Source organism: Eleutherodactylus coqui, chromosome 4 (assembly GCF_035609145.1).
Source record: "Eleutherodactylus coqui strain aEleCoq1 chromosome 4, aEleCoq1.hap1, whole genome shotgun sequence".
In the NCBI taxonomy this organism is placed as follows: Eukaryota; Metazoa; Chordata; class Amphibia; order Anura; family Eleutherodactylidae; genus Eleutherodactylus; species Eleutherodactylus coqui.
In genome coordinates this window covers 225,429,191-225,452,979 of record NC_089840.1, presented here as the reverse complement: position 1 = coordinate 225,452,979, position 23,789 = coordinate 225,429,191, and the positions used below count along the sequence as shown (strand labels likewise).

The following is a 23,789-nucleotide window of genomic DNA, read 5'->3' as shown; positions in this document are numbered from 1 at the left end:
CCTCTTAAGAAGCTAATTGGCTACTTAAGCGGTTATTACCCTGTAAAGAAAGGTGGTGCTGATAGCTCCGAGAACAGCAGGAGCACTAATAGCTGCTTTGTTCTTGGAGTTATCAGCTGGTGTCCCGCTGAGAGCTCCGAGTGGGACACCAACTGAAAGAATACTGTAAGCGATATCCTGCTGAGAACCCGCGTGCGGCTCTGATAAGGCTTATTGCTGACTTTTAGCTTGCTGAAAGTTAGCGATGAACGAAGCAGTGAACGAACAGTGCACAATGCCCGTGCGTTGACAAAGCGATTATCTCTCAAAAGATGGCTTTTGAGTGATAATCGTTGTCTAAATGGGTCTTTAGTCAACTGAGAAGTGGCAAAGGGAAAAGTTTCACAAGTCTATCAAGTTGTGCAAAGTCTCTTAATCCATGTGCCCGCCTCGGTCAGGCCACCCTTACACAGGTGGTTTTTACAGCATTTTAACGGGCGTTTGAGCCTCCTGCTAAAAGGCTGTACTGAGCCTCCATTGAGTTCAATGGGGCTTCTCAGACGAGCGTTTTAGAGCTGTTCTATTTTAGTGCGTCGCTTTTTAACCCACCACACCAGTCCCATTGCAATTATGGGGTGCATTAAAAATGCCTGTGTGAGACTGGCCGTATAAATCTCTCACCTTCGGCCTTGTCTAATCTTAGACTTGGGTAGGTCATCAATATTTCATCAGAGTCCGGCCGGATCGCAAATGCTGTGGAAAACCTACCGCACTTACATTACAAGCGATAGTAAAACTCCCATCCACATGGTGCAGCGCGAACGGACGCGTGATGCAGACTTCACTCCTTCAAATGAGATGGTCAAACCGGCAGCAACTCCTCAACATATGAAGTCATCCTAGATCTTGTTTAATGTAGGTTTCTGTGGCTGTTTTTGATGATTCAGCCAAAGCCAGAAAGTGGCTCCAGTGTAGAGCAGAGGTAGAAGACGTCCTTTATTTCCCATTCCTTTTGAACCCGCTTCTGGTTGAGGACACTGCAATAAAAACGATAAAACGACCCATAAATTAATGCTCCTGGAGTGGTCTACCTGTCCCCTAAAGTCTACTGAGTTTTGTCTGCCCTTACTCCATTAAACATGATGATCGGTTAATTTCTTTGCCTTAAAGGGGTTGGCAGGCTTAATTTTTTTTTTTTGTAAACAGTTGACTGTAACCTAATATAACAGAAGTAATACCTGTCTCTTCTCTCACCTGGTAAGCAGTACAATGGCGCTCACGGCCTGTGTCTACAGCAGAAGTCAGGTGACTGCTGAAGCCAATCAGAAGCCACAGCTTCACCATCATGGTGCCCAGTATGTGAGGAGAATGGTCTGACGGCTGCAGTAGTCCCCTGTCTTCCTCTGCAGAGTCATGAGCTGTTAGCCTGGGTTCATACAGGGCGGATTTGCTGCAGTTTTGCCGCGGTTTGCTGTTGCATATCCGCATTGCGGCAAAACCGCTGCGTTTGCAGTGCAATGGAGCGCAAATGAGTTTTGGCAAAAAGCTGTTCTCACAGGGCAGATTTTTTCCGCACAGCCGCAGTGCGGAAATGCAACTGCGGCGCGGTTTTTCACGATGCTGCATGTCCATTCTTCTGTCTTTTCCGCAGCGCTTTTTTGTCCATAGACCTCTATGGACGCAGCAAAATACGCACCAAAATACGTTGCAAAATGAAAAAAACGCTTGCAGATTTTTCCGCAAGAAAATCCGCAAGCCAAGATTAACCTTTGAAGCGGTTTTGCCGCAGAAGCAGTTCTTCTGCGGCAAAACCGCAGCAAATCCGCCCTGTGTGAACCCAGCTTTATGCTGCTTAGTAGCAGGAGCAGAGAAGCAAGTATTGCTGTTTTTGTTTCAGGTCATGGCCAGTTGTTTTAAAACTTTTTTTTTTTTTTTTTTAAGTGGGACAACCCCTTTATTGACTGCAGTAAATGTCTGCGCAGAACATACAACACCCGTCACTATTCAGCGGTAGACGGCTAATAACGCTGCTTCTCCCATTAGTAGTTTAGTGTTTATGGGGCTATACTTCCCTGTATGTCCGTTGCTGACATATTTAGACAGCAGAGAATTTAGCTGGGGATCTACAGCCACGTCTGTTCTGCTCGGTTCCGGCTGACACTGGGATCCATAACTGATTCTCTTGCATACTCCTTCCTAGTACAGTGACACCTTGGGTTAAGAGTGCCTCAGCTTACAAGCTTTTTGACTTGAGAGCAGGCCCTCTCCCGAATTTTTGCTTTGATTTAAGAGCAAAAACTTGGGTTACTACTAGCCTTGCTCTCAATGGGGCCGCCGCTGCTGCCGGTTGCCCCATTGAAAGCAATGGCCTGCCGGCAACCCCTACAATGGTTTTGGGAAGAGGGCTTTAAATATAAGCCCTTCCCTAAAAATCATCCCTAGCTGTAGTAAAAAATATATACTCATCTGTCCGCTGCTGCCGGGGCTCAGGCGTGTCTAGCCACCGCTTGTTCTCCATGCATTTTTAATACCCACCTGCTGAAAAGTTTCAGAGCAGTACAAGAACAACAAGTGGGGGATAGACGCACCTGAGCCCCGGCAGACAGGTGAGTATATATTTTTTTTACTACAGCTAGGGATGATTTCAGGGAAGGCTTATATTTAAAGTCCTTCCCTGAAAATCACTGCGCCGGCGTCCTATTGCTTTTAATGGGGCAACGCCATCCCCATTGAAATCAGTGGGAGAGCTTCGTGATCCGGAACGGATTAATGGCTTTTCCATTCATTTCAGTAGGGAATATTGATTTGACTTACAAGTGTTTTGGGTGAGGAGCTCCGTCACGGAACAAATTAAACTCTTAACCCAAGGCACCACTGTAATTGAAAAATTTGCTGTTGGCCTCTGACCTGTGACGCCCCAAAGTGCTTAAAAACAGATAAGGGTGTTTGTGTAGTTCTATTAAAATGTTTCATCCTTTATTCTGTGGCCTGTAAGGGACACTCTACTTGATACTAGTAAACAGTAACCTATAAAGACATTACGGCCGCAATGTTTTAGTTTGCAGCACTTTCTGCGTGACCCTTAAAGTCTAGTAGAAAATTAGAAAATATAATTTTGTAGTGGTACATTTTTGACTGCTGAAGTCATCCAATGAGTGTGACTTGGCCTAATCTTTGAGTTGTACTGCAGAGGGGGGAGGCTCCTGCTGCAGGTACTTGTCTGTTACTGCCAGACACAGGACAGTGGGTCGGAGGAGTGCAGCTGATCTCCTGGAAAACCCGGAGCAGATTAATGGCCTCTTTAAACTTAGTGCTGATCGTTCAGATTCTCGCTGGATCGTAGGAATTGTTCAGTGTAAATGCTGGCCGTGACCAACCAACTATTCAATCAATGAATGAGAATTCTTTCAGTTATGCGTAAAGACTGCATTGCGATCAGCCCGTGTTAAACAGGCAGTCGTTCATCTATGAAGGACTGCCTGTTTACTGTGAATGTAGGCGGGTGGCCAGAACCCTCTCCGTCCGCTCTGCCTCCATTCACTGAGCAATGATCCTTTCTGTTTAAAAGTACGCAACCAATATAATTGCGCATGCACTGCATTCCAAACGTACCCATAGAAAACAGTAGGGCTGTGCGCCTGTAATACGCAGTAAAATAGAACATGCTGCGCTCTTCTGTTTTTTTTTGTTTTTTTTTTATACACGCAGTATATGAAAGTGTGAGTGGAACTGTGAAAATCAATGTACTTCATCGACCCCATTCACCGTGTAGTATGCAATACTAATACATTTGTGTGAGCCGGCATTACACGAGAGAGCGGGAAGTAGATGATCCGGTCATCAGACTATTCTTTTAGGCTTTAAACCCAATCTTCATGAGATCCATAAAGAATATTGCTCCTGTGCAACAATAGTTTGCTTTCAGCCTCCAGGGCCATATACACGGTTCTACTGCAGAGTGCATGATGAAACGCCCCGCCGTCTCCGCCTTCTGCTCCTGTTGATAAGCATACTTTCGCCGGCGCTTGTCTGGGGAGACTCGGCCCGGGGGGATTTGCTGGAGTGTTTGCCGTTTGTTTTTGCACACTAACCTGTTCCAGATAATCTAAACGTGTTTGGGGAAGCGGGGTGTGTGACAGCGGGCTCTGGCACCCTTAACTGTCATATAAACAATGGCGCAACTAGCAAACACAACTTGAAGCAGTTCTGCATCTGCAGAGGGTGAACACGCTTACTAAAAGATAATGGCCGGTGCCGCCTCTTTAGCGTGACCTTATCGTGTTTTATGATGTAATCGGTTGGATCCTCTACACGCTGCATGTGATGTACTGAGGCGCTGTTCACATCTCCATTATAAACAGAAACCATGGCGTAAGGCCTTATCTTTTACCCCGCGGACCCCAATTACCTGTCATGAAGTCTGTTGGGTTGCGCCAAGGATTGATTTTTAGTTTTTACTAGAAGAGTAGCGCTGCATGAAGTGCGGTTTTTCTCACCAGAGTAGGACTGTGGAGTCTGTAGAAATGCATAAAAATATTAAATAGTAGATATCACTATATAATTGCCTTTTATTGCAGTAAATGTATTACTAATTACACATGAGCCACTTATGGAGCCAGAGTGGGGGAAAAATAGTCTCAGGTTTGGCCTAGGTTGGGGTCTCGCTCTTTGTTTGTTTTTTTGTATGAACCACTTTTTCCCATCTGGGGATCCAGTGTCCTAAATGGCATTCAGATGGAAGCTTAAACCGTTTGTCAGACAGAGACCAAAGTTGCAAGCTATGCTATTCTATCTGGCTTTTGAAACGCCACGGTAAAAAGCGGGCTGTGAGAGCGGCCTTTCTGTAGTATTAGCAGGACTGATGACCTTCGAGGACAATGCAGCCTGGTTTCTGTCTTCCCGGTGGCCTACCTTCTCCCTCCGCCTGCCCGTGGTGAGCTCAGGAGTTGGATATGACGGCAGCTCCACACCCTTCTGCTCAGCAGGCTTTGTGGTAAACACGTTTCCTAGAAGCTCTCATGGTCACTTGCTATGTTTAGGCTGGATCCTCACATGCCAAATACAAAAGAGAGGAGGATCAGCAGGCTTTCCTCTACTTCTCCATTATTTTTGGATCCGTGCCTGACTTTAGCTACAGAAAAGACCTGCATTAATCTGCTTGTACCAGTCTCCATATGTTCTGTGCTGATTACATTCCCAACTGCTATAAATGTATATTAAGAAATTTAAGGTGTTTTCTGAGATAATTGGAAATATCACCAGGGCCGTATCTGGGAGGGGGGGGGGAGGGGGAGGATCTCCTCCCAGATCTGGATTGGGGATCTCCTCCCAGATCTGGATTGGGGATCTCCTCCCAGATCTGGATTGGGGATCTCCTCCCAGATCTGGATTGGGGATCTCCTCCCAGATCTGGATTGGGGATCTCCTCCCAGATCTGGATTGGGGATCTCCTCCCAGATCTGGATTGGGGATCTCCTCCCAGATCTGGATTGGGGATCTCCTCCCAGATCTGGATTGGGGATCTCCTCCCAGATCTGGATTGGGGATCTCCTCCCAGATCTGGATTGGGGATCTCCTCCCAGATCTGGATTGGGGATCTCCTCCCAGATCTGGATTGGGGATCTCCTCCCAGATCTGGATTGGGGATCTCCTCCCAGATCTGGATTGGGGATCTCCTCCCAGATCTGGATTGGGGATCTCCTCCCAGATCTGGATTGGGGATCTCCTCCCAGATCTGGATTGGGGATCTCCTCCCAGATCTGGATTGGGGATCTCCTCCCAGATCTGGATTGGGGATCTCCTCCCAGATCTGGATTGGGGATCTCCTCCCAGATCTGGATTGGGGAGTTCCTGGATAGTTTGTGGTGGCATTGGATGCACTCATACAAAATGTCCCAGAGGTTCTCAGTTGGATTCAGATCTGGGGACCGTGAGGGACGGTCAATAGCATCAATGCTTCGTCATCCAGGAACTACCTACACACTCTGGTCGCGTAAGGTTGGGCATTGTCCTACACCTGGAGGAACTTTGGGTCCACTGCACCAGTGTAAGGTCTGATACAGGTCCTCATGCTGGGTGGTTGTCCAATTCTCATGTAACAGTGTGGGTTCTGGTCTCCTGAAACTAGGCAAGCCTTCTCGCAACAGCATGTATGGATGTGCCATCCTGGAGGACAGGACTACCTGTACAACCTGATTGGGCTGCAGGTAGCGCCTGATGTACCAGTAGTGGTAAGGACACCAGCGAGTGCAGAACTAGAGGGGAATTGTCTCCATTCCCTTTTTGGGGTTGCTGTGCTGATCCCCCTCCAGTGTATCTGTTACATTAATTTGCACCAAATCAGGAGAAGTTGATTGACAATTGCTTCTACCTCCTACCTGGACAGGTTGACATCGCTGACGTATAAGTGACTGGAGGTCATACTGGGATGCTGAAGCGTTCCCATAATGCTTTGCGTAGCTTTCATACTCGAGGAGCGGTTTACGTTTTCTTCTCGCCGGTCTCCTTTAAAGTGCGTCTCTTGATGGAGATGCTTTAAATATATCTTTTTGAGAATATTGATGTTTATGAATACTCCTTCCGCTTTCTCACTTCAAAGCTTCCCAAGAAATGAATGTTCAGTAGGTTTAGTGATGAAAGAACTTCCAAGGAACAATTTAGAATTGCGCCTGGCGGCTGTATGTTGCTGCAAGCCCCGCTATGTCCTGATAGCTTTTCCTTTCCTTATTTCTCACACTAACGCGATCTCTTTACAGCAAGCGAGGGCTGAGCAAGAAGAAGAATTCATCAGCAACACCTTGTTTAAGAAGATCCAAGCCTTGCAGAAGGAGAAGGAAACCCTAGCGGTGAACTATGAGAAAGAAGAGGAATTCCTCACTAATGAACTGTCACGGAAGCTCATGCAGGTGATGAGATCCTCTCGCGGTGGCAGCCTTCCAGGGCGTCCTGTCACATGTCTTGAAGAGTACCTAGACTTTTCTTGGGAGAAGATTTGACTTGAAAATATAGGATTTGAAGATGCTTTGTAATATGTGAACAGGATTTTGCTTCCTTTGCGATTTAGACGCCTGTGAACTCTTCTGCACATGGCTTCTGCCAGCTGCTGAAGATCACTGTTTCTATGTGAAAGTCGTACATCATTTCTTAGCAAGTGGCCTACGGACTGCAGAGTCATCTCATCAGCTGTTCTCTTGCCAGAGACAGGTTTTTGCAAAGCCAGCCTCCGTCAGCAGAGCATGAGACAGCAGAGATGCATCCATCTTACAGATGCTGCAGTCTGCACACCACTTGTAAAGAAGTGACATACAGATTAAAGGGTAGTCGGAGTATAAAGAAAAATTTTAATGGGCGGGCATTTGATAAACTAACAAAAGAAGCGGTACTTGCTTCTCTCCTCGTGGGAAACAAAGGAGTGACTCCGGTGAAGATCCTGCTGTCAACACAGAGCGGGTCAGGGGACCACTGCAGCCAATTAGAAGCCACAGAAACACCATTCCAAACTCTTTGCATTATGATGCCCGGTTGTGAGCACTGATGCCAGAACACGGCCGGTGACACTGTGGCCTCTGATTAGCTGCAAAAGTCACCGCTCTTTGCTGACAGCAGAATCTTCACTGAAACTGCTCTGTGTCCCAGGAGAAGAAGAGGTAAGTATTACTTCTATTATTTTATCAAGTGCCTGGCCATTTAAAAAAATTGATGTACAGATTAAAGGGGTTGTTTAAGTATAATCCCCCCCCCCCCTCCCCCTTTTTGAATGATCGGGCATTTGATAAAATAAATACACTTTGAAGTTTGTCTCAGAGTCACGGGGCGGGCCAACCTCCCTCTCCCTGCCCTCTGCATGATGACTGACAGTTCTCTCCCTGCCTGTATATACAGAGAGTTGTCACTCTGCATGAACGCCATTTTTTTTTTACCTTTGTACAGTAACATTGTAGTATGCCACATCAGCATTGTAGCAGATTACTAAATTTTGCGGACTACTACTATTTGCTCTCTCAGGCTATATGACTGTCATAGAGGCGTAGGACCTCATTCTGAGCTTTTGTGGACACTGCTAGTCCATGCATTAAGTGTTCAACTGTTTATTTCATACAATGTTCTGAGAACATATACAGTCAGCAAAAACAGAGAAGAAACAGCTTTTTTTCTGAAAGGTAGATATTATTACCTTCTACTTAACATTCCCCCTTTTTCCCCTTTTATGCATATTTAGTTACAGCATGAGAAAGCAGAACTTGAACAACATCTGGAACAAGAGCAAGAGTTTCAGGTTAACAAACTAATGAAGAAAATAAAGAAACTGGAAAATGATACCATCTCCAAACAGCTAACACTAGAACAGGTAATGCATCCACCACGCCAGCCACGGAGTAGGATGCCGCAAAGAGTGCCTGTTCTTAGAAGAGAGCAGATGTTTGTTTGATCTCATATAGACTCCTCATATAGTAAGATGGATTTTAGGAAATCCCTGTGCTGATGCTACCCGTCCCAGCAGGACTGACTCTGTGTTTAGCCACCATTTACATTACCCAATGATTGTCTTCTAGACTGAATGAACAGCTAGACATAGCTGAAGGTATTCGGGGGATCTATTTGTTCTACTGCATGCACTGGGTTTCTTCACGATTTTTTTTTCTATTTCTCAGACAACCCATTTAAGTTCCCTACACCTGTTCCAGTGCCATACTAATTGGACAGTGCTGGGGAAAGGGGTGGGTTGTTGCAGTGTTTAAAAGGGTTGCCCAGGAAGCGCCCACTAGGATACCCCTGGGTTGGAGTGGAAGCGATGCTCCGACCCAAGTGTAGTGGCCAGTGCACGCAACTGCAAGCGCAGCTCTCATTGAAATCAATCAGACCGTAACCTGCAATTACACGCACAGCCCCTCTTTGATTTCAGTGAGAGCTATGCTTGCAGTTCCAAGCACTGGCCACTAAACAGGGGTCGGCGCAGCGCTTCCACTCTGCCCCAGTGTACCCTGGCAGGTGCTGCCTGGATAACCCCTTTAAGTGCAAGGATATGATAGAAAGCCTGCGAAGGATGGATGCAGATTTTAGTTCTTTCAGTTTTATAGGGTAAAAGTAAAGTCTGGTTATAAATATGCTGCAGTGTAAGGATTAATGCGTCTTAAGGCTATTTATTCTTAATCGCTCCATTCTCCAGATATTTCCGGTTTTATCCACCTTTTATTGCTGCTGTGCATTGATAATATTCTTTCACTAACTACAGTTTGCCTTTTACGGGATGATTTCAGTGACCGTATGTGTTACACTTGCAGACATTCCTGTTAGATAAGCCTGAACGGCTGATGTACCTACTTTAGTAGCACTTTCTGTATGCCTGGTTCAAGGGCAGCTAGAACAAAGGTGGGAGGATGACAGAGGATACCTGTGAGAAGGGAGATTAGCAGCCAGCAGATGGTTTCTGGACTAGAAGATGCTGAGGTGATTGGAAAGGCTGTAAACACACAGAATAGAAGGAGAATGGATGTGGCCATATTATTATTAAACCAAAGAATCAAGATTTGTAGAGTTGTCCAACCAGCCCTAGGAGTTGTCTTTGGTCTTCTATCACCTGTCACTTGGCTACATAGGTTATTAACTGTGTGTATAGATGTTTTATGGTGAAAATGTATGCATCCACACATTGTAAATTGAGTACATAATCTATGAAAATGGGGCAGCAGTTGTCATGCTTGTGTATAACGTAACGTATTCTAAGCAGTGTCCACTAGATGGCGGTAGTTTACAGTAAACCATGTAGTTAGTAGAGTTGCGTTTGCAAGGAACTTATCTCTTACATGTAAGCAGCTTTCCTTTGCTGTATATGTGCAATTTGTAGTTTTGTATATAAAAAAAGTGCACTTTACAGATTCCAATTGTCATTTTTCCAGATTATCTGCCTAATTCAATGATCCTATTTGTAGGCAGGTTGGGGTACATAGCTGTAGGGCAAAGACGTCTTCTGCTGGCAGCCATCTTATATGGGTAGCTTATAGCGACTCAATGATTTTGGAACACAATTCTGTTCCGGAGGCCAGGATATACTACCTGCCATTGTTCTTCTCTTTCTGCCCTGTGATCTGCCAATTACGGGACCTGTTTTTAGCCATTCAAGGTGGCCGACACAATCTTCAGGCTACCTAATTTCCACATTGCATTGGCAATGTACTGAACCTGCTTTTTGATTGGCCAGCAGTGATCACATGAACAGCACTGGCCATTCAGGTAGTTAGAAAGTTGCAGAAGTCATCTTGGATGGCTGAAAACAGGATCTGGAATCAGAGGGACTGTAGAGAATAACCACCACAGGTAATATGCCTCCCACACCTTCTGTCCCAGGACAGAATTTTGACCCCAAACCAAATGATTGCTTTAAAGGGGTTATCCCATGCGCTGCACTTATCCCCTATGCACAGGTATCTGTTTGCTGAGGGTCTGACCACTGGAACTCTCACCAGCCACGAGAACAGGGGTCCAAAAAGATTAGAATAGAGCGGTGTGCAGGCAATTGGCTACTTCTGGCAGTCCCAGTGAAGTGGAGCGTGATATGTGACCACAGGTCCATTTGTTCTCAGGACAACCCCTTTAAAAGTTGACATGCTTGTTTATTGTATTGATGCAGGTACAAAGACGGCATTTCAATAATTAGCTGCTCAACCCAAAATGTAGATTCCGTATAAATAAACCTCCACTGCTTTAATGTAATCTGATGCGATCAGAAACATCCTTATTTACTTAATGAGGACTTCACTTGTTAGAGAACATGTGTAATGACATTTTGGATCTTGGCTTATTATATACAGATGGTTCTTTTAGCCGTTGTCTTAGATGAAGGTCGTCTTCCATCTCCTCCTCAGCAGCTCTGCACAACTTCATTTTCTAACAAATACTTTTATGTACTCAGCTAAGACGTGAAAAGATCGACCTCGAAAACACCCTGGAGCAAGAACAAGAAGCGCTAGTCAACCGTCTCTGGAAGAGGATGGACAAACTTGAAGCGGAGAAAAGGTGCGTGGTATTTTTATAAAGACTTTCTTATAGCTCCTTGTGGTGGCTTAAACTGTGTTACTAATATAGATTGAACAGTTCTTGGTGCTATGACATGTGTGATGTAATCTCAGAATGTCTCCCGGGCTACTTTTTCTTCTTAAAGGGGTATTCCAGGGAAATACTATTGGCGACCTATTTTCAGGAAAGTTCATCAATAGTTTAACTCGGGACCCCAACTGATCATTTCCATGGGGGTAACAAGCAGAAACTGCTTCTTTGACGCCAGTCTAGTGGAAGGCACTTGCAATTGCAAGTTCAGCTCTCATTAAAATCATTAGGAGCTGCACCTGCAATTACAAGCACCAGCCACTATATAGGTCAGAGTAGTCATTTCTGCTCCTTAGTCCAACATGTAGCAGTGCTGACAGTGGACGCCCAATCAGCTGATCGGCCGAGGTCCCGAGTGGCGTACTGATTGAAATAAGCGGGCATGTTTATGGTTGTGTCGAGAGAAATAGCAGTCAGTCGAACAAGCTGTTTAAACATGCAGATTCACAGAAACTCTGAGAAGCCGCAGCTGCATTTCTCTTTTCCTTTATCAACTTTTTAAATAGTTTGTAAACACGGAAAAGAGACTTCAGGCTGCTTGAAGATATCACATTCCCTGAATAGCACATATTACAAAGTTTCATGTATTCCTAAATACATGGAGCTTCGTAATCTGATGTGATGGGTAAATTGATATTACAGTAAGTATTATGCAGCCTTCTTGATATTTCTTTACCCGTCAACCAATAAGTCTTCCTCCTATTCGTATAGTAAGTCTTATCGTCGGGTTTTGTGTCTCTAGAATTTTGCAGGAAAAATTAGACCAACCTGTGTCGGCGCCACCGTCACCTCGCGATATATCAATGGAGATAGACTCCCCCGAAAACATGATGAGACACATACGCTTCCTTAAGAACGAGGTAGAAAGGCTAAAGAAGCAACTGCGAGCTGCACAGCTACAGCGTAAGTACACCCAGATTTGTTTCACCCTTCTTATCCCATGGGTCTCTTCTTCTGGTCTCTTCATCTGTTGAATGACATGGTAGTTTATTCACGGAGTCGTCGTTACTGAATTACTATTACGTTTTTGCAGAATTCATGTATTGATGGGCTGGAATATAAATATACATAGGCTCTATAAATAGGAATATGTTGGCCCAATAGTTTATACCGCATGTCTAACTTATTGAAAAGTTTTATTGTTTATATATACAATCTGCATAAAAAGTTGTGTAACTTCGCAAATTCACATTAAAGGGGTATTTTGGGCTGATAACCTATCCTCTGGATAAACCATCATCAGTAGTTGGACAGGGGTCCGCTGCTTGAGACCCCTGTCAATCAGCTAATCGTCTGGCTGTCAGTGCAGTGGGCTGGACGTAGTCGCTAGTGGTCACTGCAGGAAGCAGTCCGAACAGGATGTGACCTCCTATAAATGCAGGCTTTGACTTAACCCCTTCAAGTCTACAACCTGCCTATTTAAAGTTGGCAGTTTGATGGCTGATTACCTGTAACAGGACAGTGCAATTCTCCATACCAAGCTGTTGTGGCAATCCGCTGACTTTAGTAATGTGACAAAGAAGTAAAATAATTATGTGCCTGTTACTACAAAGGGGAGAAAAAGTGCTAAATGTAAGTGCAAAGTTCACAGCATTAAAAATAAAATTTTCTTCTTCCTCCTAAAACACACAAGAAAATTCATAAAATAAAAAAAACTGCAAAAATGACCCATCCCACAGAAAAGAAACAATAATGGATGACTATGAAATGATAAAAAAAGAATGTTCAACTTCAGAACATATTAGTCCAAAACGCTTTAACGACCCTTTGTTCTCACATAGCTGCAAAATTAAAACTCCGTCTAGTTGCTAATGGCAACGGACTGTTTTACTATTACACCGCCGTTTGTGTTTGTTCTGACCTGGAACTGCTGCCTGCATCGCACCTCAGTGCTGCGCTGACAGTTCTGCAGGCTTTACTAGTATTTCTTGCTGACTGTACGGGATTGTCCTAGCAATTTAGTTTCTGTGAAGCAGAACATTACAGAGGGGTCCGATAACAAACTAGTTCAGTTCTTCTTTGTCACTGAAAACGTCTAAGTTGTAGAACTAAGTCAGGATCAGAAATAACGCAAGGCTATAAGGCCGCTTGGTGACTTTGGCTGTGACATAGGTTGCAGACACAAAGACTGCAGGATAGCCCCTGTGACACGGCGCACTGGTGGACGTGAATGCGGTTGGATTGGGTCTTGAAGTAACCATGATCTGCCGATTATGGCAAATTGCACACTAATGGAAGTGACTGCAATGTCGCAGGGCTATGCTGCGATTTCCTTCCGCCCATCCTGTGTTGTAGCCAAAGTCCCCGTAGGTATGTTGGATCAGTATCTACACCTATTTCACACAATACTGCACAACACTGGCATACGCTTTAATTGTGAATTGGAATTTCCTATTATCTGCCCACTTGTAGCCCCAGCCGGACTAAGTATTACTGAGGTCCTGCCTGTAGGGGCTGAGCACAGCCTCTTCTATATCTAGTACTGCTGTAACCCTGCGGTGCTGTGATAAGTGGGGCATACATGATGAATGAACCGGATGTGACATTTGTTCTTCGTTCCGTCCTTGAATCCTTTGTTTTCTTGGTATTTCCAGGCGATAACAAAGGTTACTTCTTTTGGTTCTTATCAGATTGTGCAATCCGCTTTATCTGATGTCCTATTTTCCTAACCCGGTGGAAGTGAGTCAGCCAGTTTATATATGGCCGAGGGCTAGAACAACTATTTGTCTTACTGAAGTTCAAAAGTAGCGAAGAGTTGGACAGTGCTTGCCTAACAGTTATCTCTTCTTACACAATAAAACTACATCCATACCCGTTGGCCACTGGGATTGTCGCTGTCACTCATGGGCTCCTTCCTGCGCTAATGCAGTTTAACTCCATAGGTGCTGAGCTTTATAATGAGCCAAGTGTTACCAAAGGGACCCCCCTCTATCACCAACGCACCTCCTGGGATTTCCCTATGTGGAAAGGCCTGTGCAATACATTAACGTATTAAAGACGATGCCTCGCGAAAGACATTTAGGGATAGGGAATAAATGTCCGATCGCTAAGGTCCGATCTCTGGAACAGCTGGCTATCATGAGAATGGCACGCTCTGAATGCCCTATGTGAATGCAGTGATGATGTGCGTGCTCAATCACCATGCTATTTGCTTCTATGGGATGGTGCGTGATAGCCTAGTTTGTCCATCTTTCTTTGTACCATAGATGTGAATGCAGCAGCGGTCGAGCATGAATACTGTACGTTAACCCCTTAGTGACCAAACCTGTCCGCGCCCTAATGACCAGGCCAAATTTTGGAAATTTGACGTGTCAATTTGGCATAGAATTAACTCCGTAAAGGCTTTGTATATCCAAGTGATTCTGACCTTGTTTTTTCGCAGCATATTGTACTTCATTTAGGTGGTGAAAATAGACCGATTAGAATTTCTGTATATTTATTAAAAGCGCCAAAAATTGGGAAAGTTTTGAGAAAATTGTCTTTTTTTTCACATTTTCAATTATATCTCACATATGTGCAAACATTCTGTACAAAGTTTTGATGAGGTATATATTTCCATTTGTTTACATTATTCTGGACGCACATTGGAAAAACTAGTTGTTTTTTTTTAACAGTTTAGGAGACGTACAAATTTAACATTAATATTTTGAGGAACACTTTGTTTTCCTCACCAAGCCAAGATTGCAAAGGCTCATAGGTGTCAGAATGATACTCCCACAAATGATCCTAATTTAAAAACTACACCCCTTAATGTATTCACTAAGGGGGGTCATGAGTATTTTGAACCCACTGTTTTTTAATGAATCCCCCCGCACCCCACTTTACTGTACTGTAACAATTCCTGTCTTTTGCTTGCTGCTGATTGTGGCATGTAAGGGGTTAAACTGCCAGGATCTGAAGTTTCTCTCTTGCTGGCTGTTAGATCAGGAGCCTGGCTGTCAGTCAGCCAAGCCACCAACTTCAAAAGATGTATGTGCGGGTTTAAAGCCCATTGGTGAGGTCAGTAAAAAGGCGTATTGCAGTCATGAAGGGGTTAAAATCTACAGCCACATTACTTAAGACAATAAAACAAATGGATTCTTGCACTTCTCAGTCTTGCCGTTACTGCAGCCCTGAGGCGCGCCTGGTCTCTGACAGCAAACGTCAGGTCCGAGTCTGCAGTTTGTAACTCCTGGCATCATGGCACACAGGATGTGAGCAGTGCTGTTAGCAGTATGAGCAGTGAGACTACGGCCTCCGACTGGCAGGCAGTGGTCATCTCACTCTTGCTGTTAGAGACTGCTCTGGCAATCCAGCGCTGCAGCTCTGAGATTCAGCCAGAGGAGAGGAAGTAGCCATTTGTCTTATTTTAAGTCATGTGGCTCTAAATTTGAAGTTCTTTTCTCCGGACTCCCCCTGCTAATTCTGCATTTATCCCGTACAGATACTGAAAAGATGGCTCAGTACTTGGAGGAAGAGCGCCACATGAGAGAAGAAAATCTGAGGCTGCAAAGAAAACTGCAGAGGGAGATGGAAAGACGAGAAGCCTTGTGCAGGCAGCTGTCGGAGAGCGAGTCCAGCTTAGAAATGGACGATGAGAGGTAGGAGCTCCTTATTAACACTTAGTACAGGCGCTAGCTCTGTGCTCACTGCTGTAGGGTATACCGCTCATCAGAACGCATCCCCCTCATCACAACCATTGCCAATTAGTCATGTTTATGCCAGTGCAGTGAAAAAGCAAGCTGATCTACTGAAAGCTTCCTTTTTCAAGCATCATGGAAAACTCAATTCTGTTTAGTCACATTTTCAAAGCCTTTTTTGGGCAAAATAAGAGTAGTGGAAACGGTTTGTGTGGTTTTTTTCTTTTTTTTTTTTTTTTAAAGAAATGTTGTAGTGTTTTAATTTTTCCCTTTTGTCATCTATATGAATAAGAAAAAAAAACTGAAATCCTGCAGTTTTCACTCTGGCCAATGAGCTGACACAAGACATTAAATAGTTGCAATTCCTTTTATGGAGTTAGCAGTGGATTTTACCGAAAACACTGTAATATATGTCAAATTGTGTCTTGAAACCGGAGGGTCGCTTAAGAGACTCTGTCACTATCTTTTTGCAGCCCTCTTTCTCTCTGACAGCATTAGATGGTGACAGTCACGCTGATTACAGCAATGTCTGCTCTATGTATCTGTGCAGCAGTTTGGGAGAAATTTGCATTTTAGTAGTAGCAGCCACACCTAGAACTACAGGAAGTAGTCCTCCATATTCATGAACTGTAGCTACACATGCCCACCTGTTGCTCTCATAAAGTAAACTCTCTAACTTTTACCTCCTATTGCCCAAAAATGTTTCAAGCTTTAAGTATAGCTACCCAGTGGGGCAGATTACCATTGGTCAGAATCAGTCACAATTGCGATAGACCTAATGATTTCCACTAACCATCATAATGCAGCCAGACTGTTAGTCCGCCTGCCCTGCCTTACTCTACAGATGGCTAACTCAGCATAGCAGCAGAGTATTAAAGCAGTGATGGTTCGTATAGCACTATGTAGTTAATTGTAGCCAAGTAAATAGGATTACCAATAGCGTAGCGCTTAAGTGTCTTATGTAGACACATGATATGCAGCTCATTGCTATAGGATATACCGTTCATGCATCCCGCTTCTTGTCTCTTTTTAGGTATTTTAATGAAATGTCTGCACAAGGATTAAGGCCACGTACCGTGTCCAGCCCAATACCTTACACACCATCCCCAAGTTCCAGCAGACCCATTTCTCCCGGTAAGTGACTTTCCCTTATTAGCTGATCACTGAGCAGATGTGTACTGGGGCTCAGACTGGCCCACAGAGGAACAGGTGAATCCTCCGGAGGGCCCAAAGGCCCCCACATGAGCTGTGCAGAGGATCTGCACTTATAGGGTGGATGACTCTACCAATTCCTGCCCACGGCATTCTCCGTATACTTCAGTGGAAGCGGGGCCACATGCAATCACTGCCACCTTTCTGCTGAAGTATGTAGTCTGGGCACTCTAGTCTGGGCACTCTAGTCTGGGCACTCTAGTCTGGGCACTCTAGTCTGGGCACTCTAGTCTGGGCACTCTAGTCTGGGCACTCTAGTCTGGGCACTCTAGTCTGGGCACTCTAGTCTGGGCACTCTAGTCTGGGCACTCTAGTCTGGGCACTCTAGTCTGGGCACTCTAGTCTGGGCACTCTAGTCTGGGCACTCTAGTCTGGGCACTCTAGTCTGGGCACTCTAGTCTGGGCACTCTAGTCTGGGCACTCTAGTCTGGGCACTCTAGTCCGACACTGTATGTATTGTACGGCTGTGCTAGGTATATATTGAAGGAATAAAACCTATAGTAATTGGCTTCTCAGTAACTGGCATCAGGTGGCATTGTGAAAGCAGTTTGTTGCCCGTTGCAGGAAAGCGAATATAGAAATGGTACAGAAATAGTTTGGTGACAAATTCTGTTATCACTTTTTCCAAAGTAGAACTAAGTGAAGCAATTTTAGGCAGCGGGAAAACCCCTTTAATAACAATTTGTTGCAGTTTTACACCATGGACAACTCTGCTCTCACCAGTGCTATTACATTTCTGCCTGTCTGCTGACAAAATACTAGCTGGCTATTGGTCAGAGGAGTTGGAACACTAGGACTCAGACAATAAGGTGCCCTGGGAAGCTAGAATAAAATGGAACGGTTGATATCCCTCCTAGACATATGATCCGAGCTTACGCAATACAGTCTCCGCATAAATGGCGGGAGTTAAAACACGGATGCCTATTAAGCAGAAAACTGGCCAAAATGGCGTTAGAACAGTATGGAACTAGGGCAGCGACATTAGGGGAGAATGTGATAAGAGATTGGCTAGTCACTAAGATTCTACATACATGACTGATTTCAGTGCAGGGGTTCCGTGCGTTGCAAGACACACAAACCTCGCATGAAAATGGAGCCCATTACTTGCAATGGGTCTATTTACATGGGCAATGCTGCGAGATGGAAAAATCACAGCCTATCCTATTTATATGCGAGTCTCGCATGAGAATAGTACATTCAAATGTGTAGTGTCCCACTTGGCACACGGATAGGGTGGCTGTGTTCTGTGCGATGCGAGTCGTTCCCCAAAAAGTTGGGTGCAACTCCCTATTGGCTGTGTAAATACGGCCTTAGCTAAACATTTTTTTTTTTTTAACCGAACAAAAGGATTTGGGAAGTTGATGCTTGATCCTCGTTTTCCCATTGAGGCAGTAGTGAAGCTCCGGCGCGTCCGGTGTCGCCAGCGGTGTCCTCCAGCATTAATGGGCTCAGCCTTACTGGGAATACATTTAATAGGTTCTCTTTAATGTCTCTTGTCCTGTACAATTTGTGATGTTTGTGTTCTATGTTTTAGGCTTGTCCTATGCAAGTCACACTGTTGGCTTTACACCTCCAACCTCCCTCACTAGAGCTGGAATGTCTTATTTCAATTCTCCAGGTTTACACGTGCAGCACATGGGCTCGTCCCATGGCATTACCGTAAGTAAAAGCTCTTCTGCTTGTGATTGGTAACCGAAGTGCTCCTCCCAAAGAGGGGCGGAAGGAAGAACTCGCGGTCCACTTATTTTCCTGTTTAATAGCTTGTTCACCATTAAAAAACACCTTTTTAAAGGAGAATCCTCTGTTCTTCTGACATGTTTTTATTAACCCCTTAATGCAACAGGATAGAAGCTTACATCCTGGGTGCATGGTTCTTAGCGCAGCAGGACATAAACTTACAACCTGTGTTTAAAGTGTCACCGTGTTGGCTATGGTTGCAACACTAGTGAGGGCTGCTAACATAGGTATCAAGCCAATCCCTTTTTGTTGCTGGGGGACCAATCACACTGGTCCTACCTCAGCGATCGCTGTGATTGGTCAGTCAGTGCATCCTGTCAGTATATTAGTGCAGTGAGTAAAGTGTGATCAGAGTGTTGGTTAGTGTAATGTCTGATCCTGTCAGTGTAGTGTGTAGTTAATCGGCATATACATCAGTGTGTGTAAAAAAAAAAAAAAAAAAAAAAAAAAATCCTGCTGTTTTTTGTCCCGTAGTCATCCATCCCATGATCGGTGTAGTGTCAGCGTATCTGTCAGTAAAAACAAACAGTCGCTGCTCTGCTCCTGTCCCCATCCTGTGGTCATTACATCCCAGCGATCACACAGCTTCCTGTGGTCACCCACCTAATAATAAACTTTTTTTTTTTTGGCCCTACAATGAAGTTCTATATCTATAGTATGGCCCGCAGGAGGTGTTCTGTATACACAATAATTATCAGTCAGGCTCGGCACTTTTTTTACGTTATTCTCTTCATCAAATGAGTCTGAACACCCTGTACGCCCCAAAAAGGCATCCAAGGACTGCCACTTCAAAAGACTCTGATTCATCTACTGCTCAGTGGATTACCCCAGACAATGTCAGATCCCTGACTTTACTGGGAACTATCGGATGCAATTTAATACAGCAGAGCCCAAAGGTGTGGACTTTTAAGTTGTTTTTTTGTGTTTTATTTTGTTTTTTTGTCCCTCAGATTTTATTGCTCACGTTATTACCCAAACTAATTTATACGCCCAAAATTTTATTGGAGAAAATCAACTATTTCAGTTTTGCAAAACCCCACAGGTGACCCCAGGATGCATCAGGAATTGCAAAATTTTGGTGTGTTGTGCTCTGGGGATAGTAAAGAAGCTGACCATTAGGGCCTCACTACACACCTCGATACATTTCCTGAGGGGTCTGTTTATCAAAATGGGGTCAGTTTGTGCGGATTTCAAATATTCTGGTACCTCAGGGGCTGCAAACACTACATGGGGTCTAAAAAGTCTTCTACTAAAATATGCATTCCAAAAGCCAAATGGCGCTCCTTCCCTTCTGAGCCCGGCCATGTGCCCAAACAGTGGTTTATATCCACATATGGGACGGGTTCTAAAAACTGCTGACCCCGGGTAATAAATTCTGAGTTTTGTTTCTCTAACTCCTGCTGTGCTGTAGAAAAAAAATGGTTTTAAATGGAACAGTGTTGTTTTTTTTTTGTTGTTTTTTTTTGCAGATTTTCAAACTTCTGAAGCAATTTTCTTTAATTCCTATGAAACATCTAAAGGGTTAATAAACTCTCTAAATGCCATTATGAATGCTTTAGGGGGTGCAAGTTTTAAAATATGGTGATTCATGGAGGTTTTCTGATATATAGGCTCTTAAATCCATGTCAGAACTAAATTGATCCTTAGAAAATCAGCTTTTGAAATTTTCCTTGTAAATGTGAAAAAGTACTACCGAACTTAATATAGTTTGTGGAGTCCTAAAATAAAAGATCACTTAACATTTACCCCAGGCCTACTTTATATTGCAGTCCTATTTTCATTACTTTGTGGTGCATCACTGTCTGTCTTACAAAGAGGAAAAACTCAGGTTTTTCTCTTTGTAAGAGGTGCCCATCAATGTTTGGTCATTGAAAGCCTGACCACTGCTCATTCGTAGACTAAGGGGCCGCTTAAGCTCAAGGGGTGCCCATCAGTGTTTGGTCATTGGGGGCCCAAACCCTGCTCATCGGTAGACTGAAGGGGCTTGGGCTCCAGGGATGCCCATCAATGTTTGGCCATTGAAAGTCTGACCACTGCTCATTTGTAGACCCAAGGGGTACCCATCAGTGTTTGGTCATTGAGAACCAACCCCTGCTCATCAGTAGACTGAAGGGGCTTAGGCTCCAGGGATGCCCATCAATGTTTGGTTATTGAGAATTGACCCCTACTCATCGGTAGACTGAAAGGGCTTGGGCACCAGGGATGCCCATCAATGTTTGGCCATTGAAAGCCTGACCACTGCTCATTTGTAGACCCAAGGGGTACCCATCAGTGTTTGGTCATTGAGAACCAACCCCTGCTCATCGGTAGACTGAAAGGGCTTAGGCACCAGTGATGCCCATCAATGTTTGGCCATTGAAAGCCTGACCACTGCTCATTCGTAGACTGAAGGGGCTTAGATTCTTGGGGTTCTAATCAGTGTTTGAAAAAGGGGAAAACTCCAAATTTAGTTTGTTTAATGTTATGAGGACATTGCACCTGTCTGTTCACTAACCATATATTTATATGTATTTCTTTTTATATCTTTCCAGAGACCCTCCCCTCGAAGGAGCAACAGCCCCGACAAGTTTAAGCGTCCCACTCCACCTCCGTCTCCAAACACCCAGACTCCAGTGCAACCTCCACCCCCTCCACCACCTCCGGCACAACCCGCAGTCCAGTCAACTGCATCTCAGTCCGCCACTTCCCACAACTCAGTGCATCCTCCCTCCCAGCCCTAGTGCATGTCCTCTGCAGTCTCTGCATCTTGAGTTGGACTCATAACATGGAACAGTTTACTCAGAGCCAAAGGCTTAAACTCGTCATATTCGGATTTGACTTTATTTGCACTGAGGTTACATAGGCTTCACTGTCTCTCTCTCTCGAATTGTGTTGTAAACGTCTGTCTCAGAAATCAGCCAGTGTCGTGGGGTCTTTACAGCGTTAACGTTCCCACACAGTTCCCGTTCCATGTTTACCGAAAACTACATGTACGTTAGTAGCCTGACTTGGGGGGACATTGCTCCTCTTGTAACGAGCAGGGCAAACCTTACTCAATGTTATATCGTGCTGCTCTAATGCTTTTCCCTTGAGGCTTTTTAGGTTTATAGAATTAAAGGGATACCTTTCTTTTTTTTTTTTTTTTTTATAAATCTCATTGATTTTTGCATAAGTCTTCTAAAGCATGATGGTTTGATTATTTTTTTTTTTTTATTATTTTTATTTTTTTTAACGAAGTATCCCATTATATACCATTAAATCACTACATTCAAGTAGTCTTAGACTGCAACTGCTGAGATATGCACTTCTTAAGCCCACGCGCTGTGGAAACCAGTAACTCAAAAGCCAGTTTTGCTGTCTTATAGCAGAGCAGTAATCTGATATAACAGCATGTTTTCTTACGTTGCAAAAAAAATAAATAAAAAAAACCTATAAAGGCCTATAAAAGCACAGTGTTAAATGTACAAATCATGTGCTAGTACGGACGTGTTTATGGCTTTACGGAGGTAGGTTCAAGTTATTCAGTGCCTGTAACTCACATACATCTTCTAGCTAGCTATATACATAAACCAGACATGGCGTCCATCACACACACAACCATAACGGATGCAACAATCACTAAAAAAAAACAAAAAACCAAATCCTCCTCTATTAATGACATGAGTAAAATGTGGGAATCCTTTTGTTTAACTATGTGGAATGTATTGTAAATGGATCTTAAGATTTAATTGTATCAGTTTTAGGTGACTCTTATCCTGTAAGCTGTCCGCAAATCCATTTCTATGACTCACAGTATTTAGTGACTTTTTTTTTTAAGGATGTATACAATTGGCTGTACAAGCTACACGAAATATATCTTGGCGTTTTTTTTTTGTTTTTTTTCCTGATTTTGCAAAGTATCTTTAAAAATTCACATAAAATTGACCTCAAAATACCCTCAAGATTTAAATTTTAGCGATGTACTTGGCGGCACAGCCGGCCTTTTTTTGTATTGCTTGATAGAAGCAGGACAGGTTACCTATTGAAGTAGCACAGCTTGGCACTAATGAATGCTTATTTAGCAGAATACTGTAAGCCGGTACAATGTATAAAGAATTATTTTGAGTACAATTTTTTTTTTTCATTTAGCACAAATAAATTGTTTTGGGTTTCACTTTGCAGTAGAGATGTGTGTGTTTTTTTATTATTGCTTCACGCTAGATTGCTGGCAGTATTACACATTGCCAGCCATTCTTGGACAATGGCAGCTAAAAAAGAATCTATAATGAGGTTGGACCACTTCTAGTTGTTTTGCTGCGGGAAACGGAGGGCTCCGTATGTTGTGCAGTGGCCCGGGTTGGTACTGCAGGCTGAGTACTATTGACGTAAATAGGACTTGGTCTGTAGTGCCAGCCTTGGCCACTGTGTAATGGTACAGCTGATTGGTGCCTAGTTGTGCTGAAATGTATAACCCATACCTAGCCATAATGAGGCGTGCCGACGGGTGGTGACTAATGGAATCATCATTACATTGTCACTCAGCTCTTCTAGGATCCTGAATGCCAATCCAGAGTTATGCAAGCATGTATACCACGTACATTGCTATAACTAGTCAAATATGGCATTCAGGGCTCCTGGAAAGCTGGGTGACAATAAGACCACCATTACATTTACACTCAGCTGTCCATGGATCCTGAATGGCAGGTTGACTAGTGGAGTATACTTCATTCCGAGGCGGTACTACTGCTCTTTATTCCTCCTGTTGTACTTCACTGCTTGGTCCTTGTGAATTCAATTATCCTACTCGAGGTGCGTCTTTTATAAAGTGAAAAATATGGTGTATATATAAATGTTAGCTGTGGAAAATCAGGAGCGACTGTGCAGCAAGTCCTCAGGGTGAACCCTTGGCATTTCAAAAGTTGGTATCCACTGTCAAAATTCCCAGCATAAACTGGCACGCTATGGGTCACAGAATTCCCACAGAATTTTTTTCCATTCCATCTGAATGGGATTTTTTAAATCTTGTCCGCATTGCAGGTTCTGTAAATGCTGTGGAATTTCTGCAGCGTTTACACCCTGAAGGCACCCTGAGGCCTCATGCACACGGGCACGCAAGGATTCTACTGTTGGATCCCGCAGCAGAATCCATCAGTGCCCGCAGACATGAGCATACAAATACAG

At 44.0% G+C, this 23,789-nt stretch overlaps 1 protein-coding gene across 1 annotated transcript in view; it reads left to right on the top strand.

The window, feature by feature from the left end:
* CCDC6 (coiled-coil domain containing 6) overlaps positions 1-22,792 on the top strand; it is a 39,794-nt gene extending 17,002 nt beyond the window's left edge. The window contains exons 2-9 of the mRNA XM_066600794.1: positions 6,735-6,884; positions 8,198-8,326; positions 10,889-10,992; positions 11,825-11,985; positions 15,506-15,662; positions 16,735-16,835; positions 18,448-18,572; positions 21,182-22,792. Of these exons, the coding sequence (XP_066456891.1) occupies positions 6,735-6,884; positions 8,198-8,326; positions 10,889-10,992; positions 11,825-11,985; positions 15,506-15,662; positions 16,735-16,835; positions 18,448-18,572; positions 21,182-21,370 (1,116 nt within the window). The 3' untranslated portion in view covers positions 21,371-22,792. The remainder of the gene's footprint in view (positions 1-6,734; positions 6,885-8,197; positions 8,327-10,888; positions 10,993-11,824; positions 11,986-15,505; positions 15,663-16,734; positions 16,836-18,447; positions 18,573-21,181) is intronic.
* The last annotated feature ends 997 nt before the right edge of the window (positions 22,793-23,789 follow it).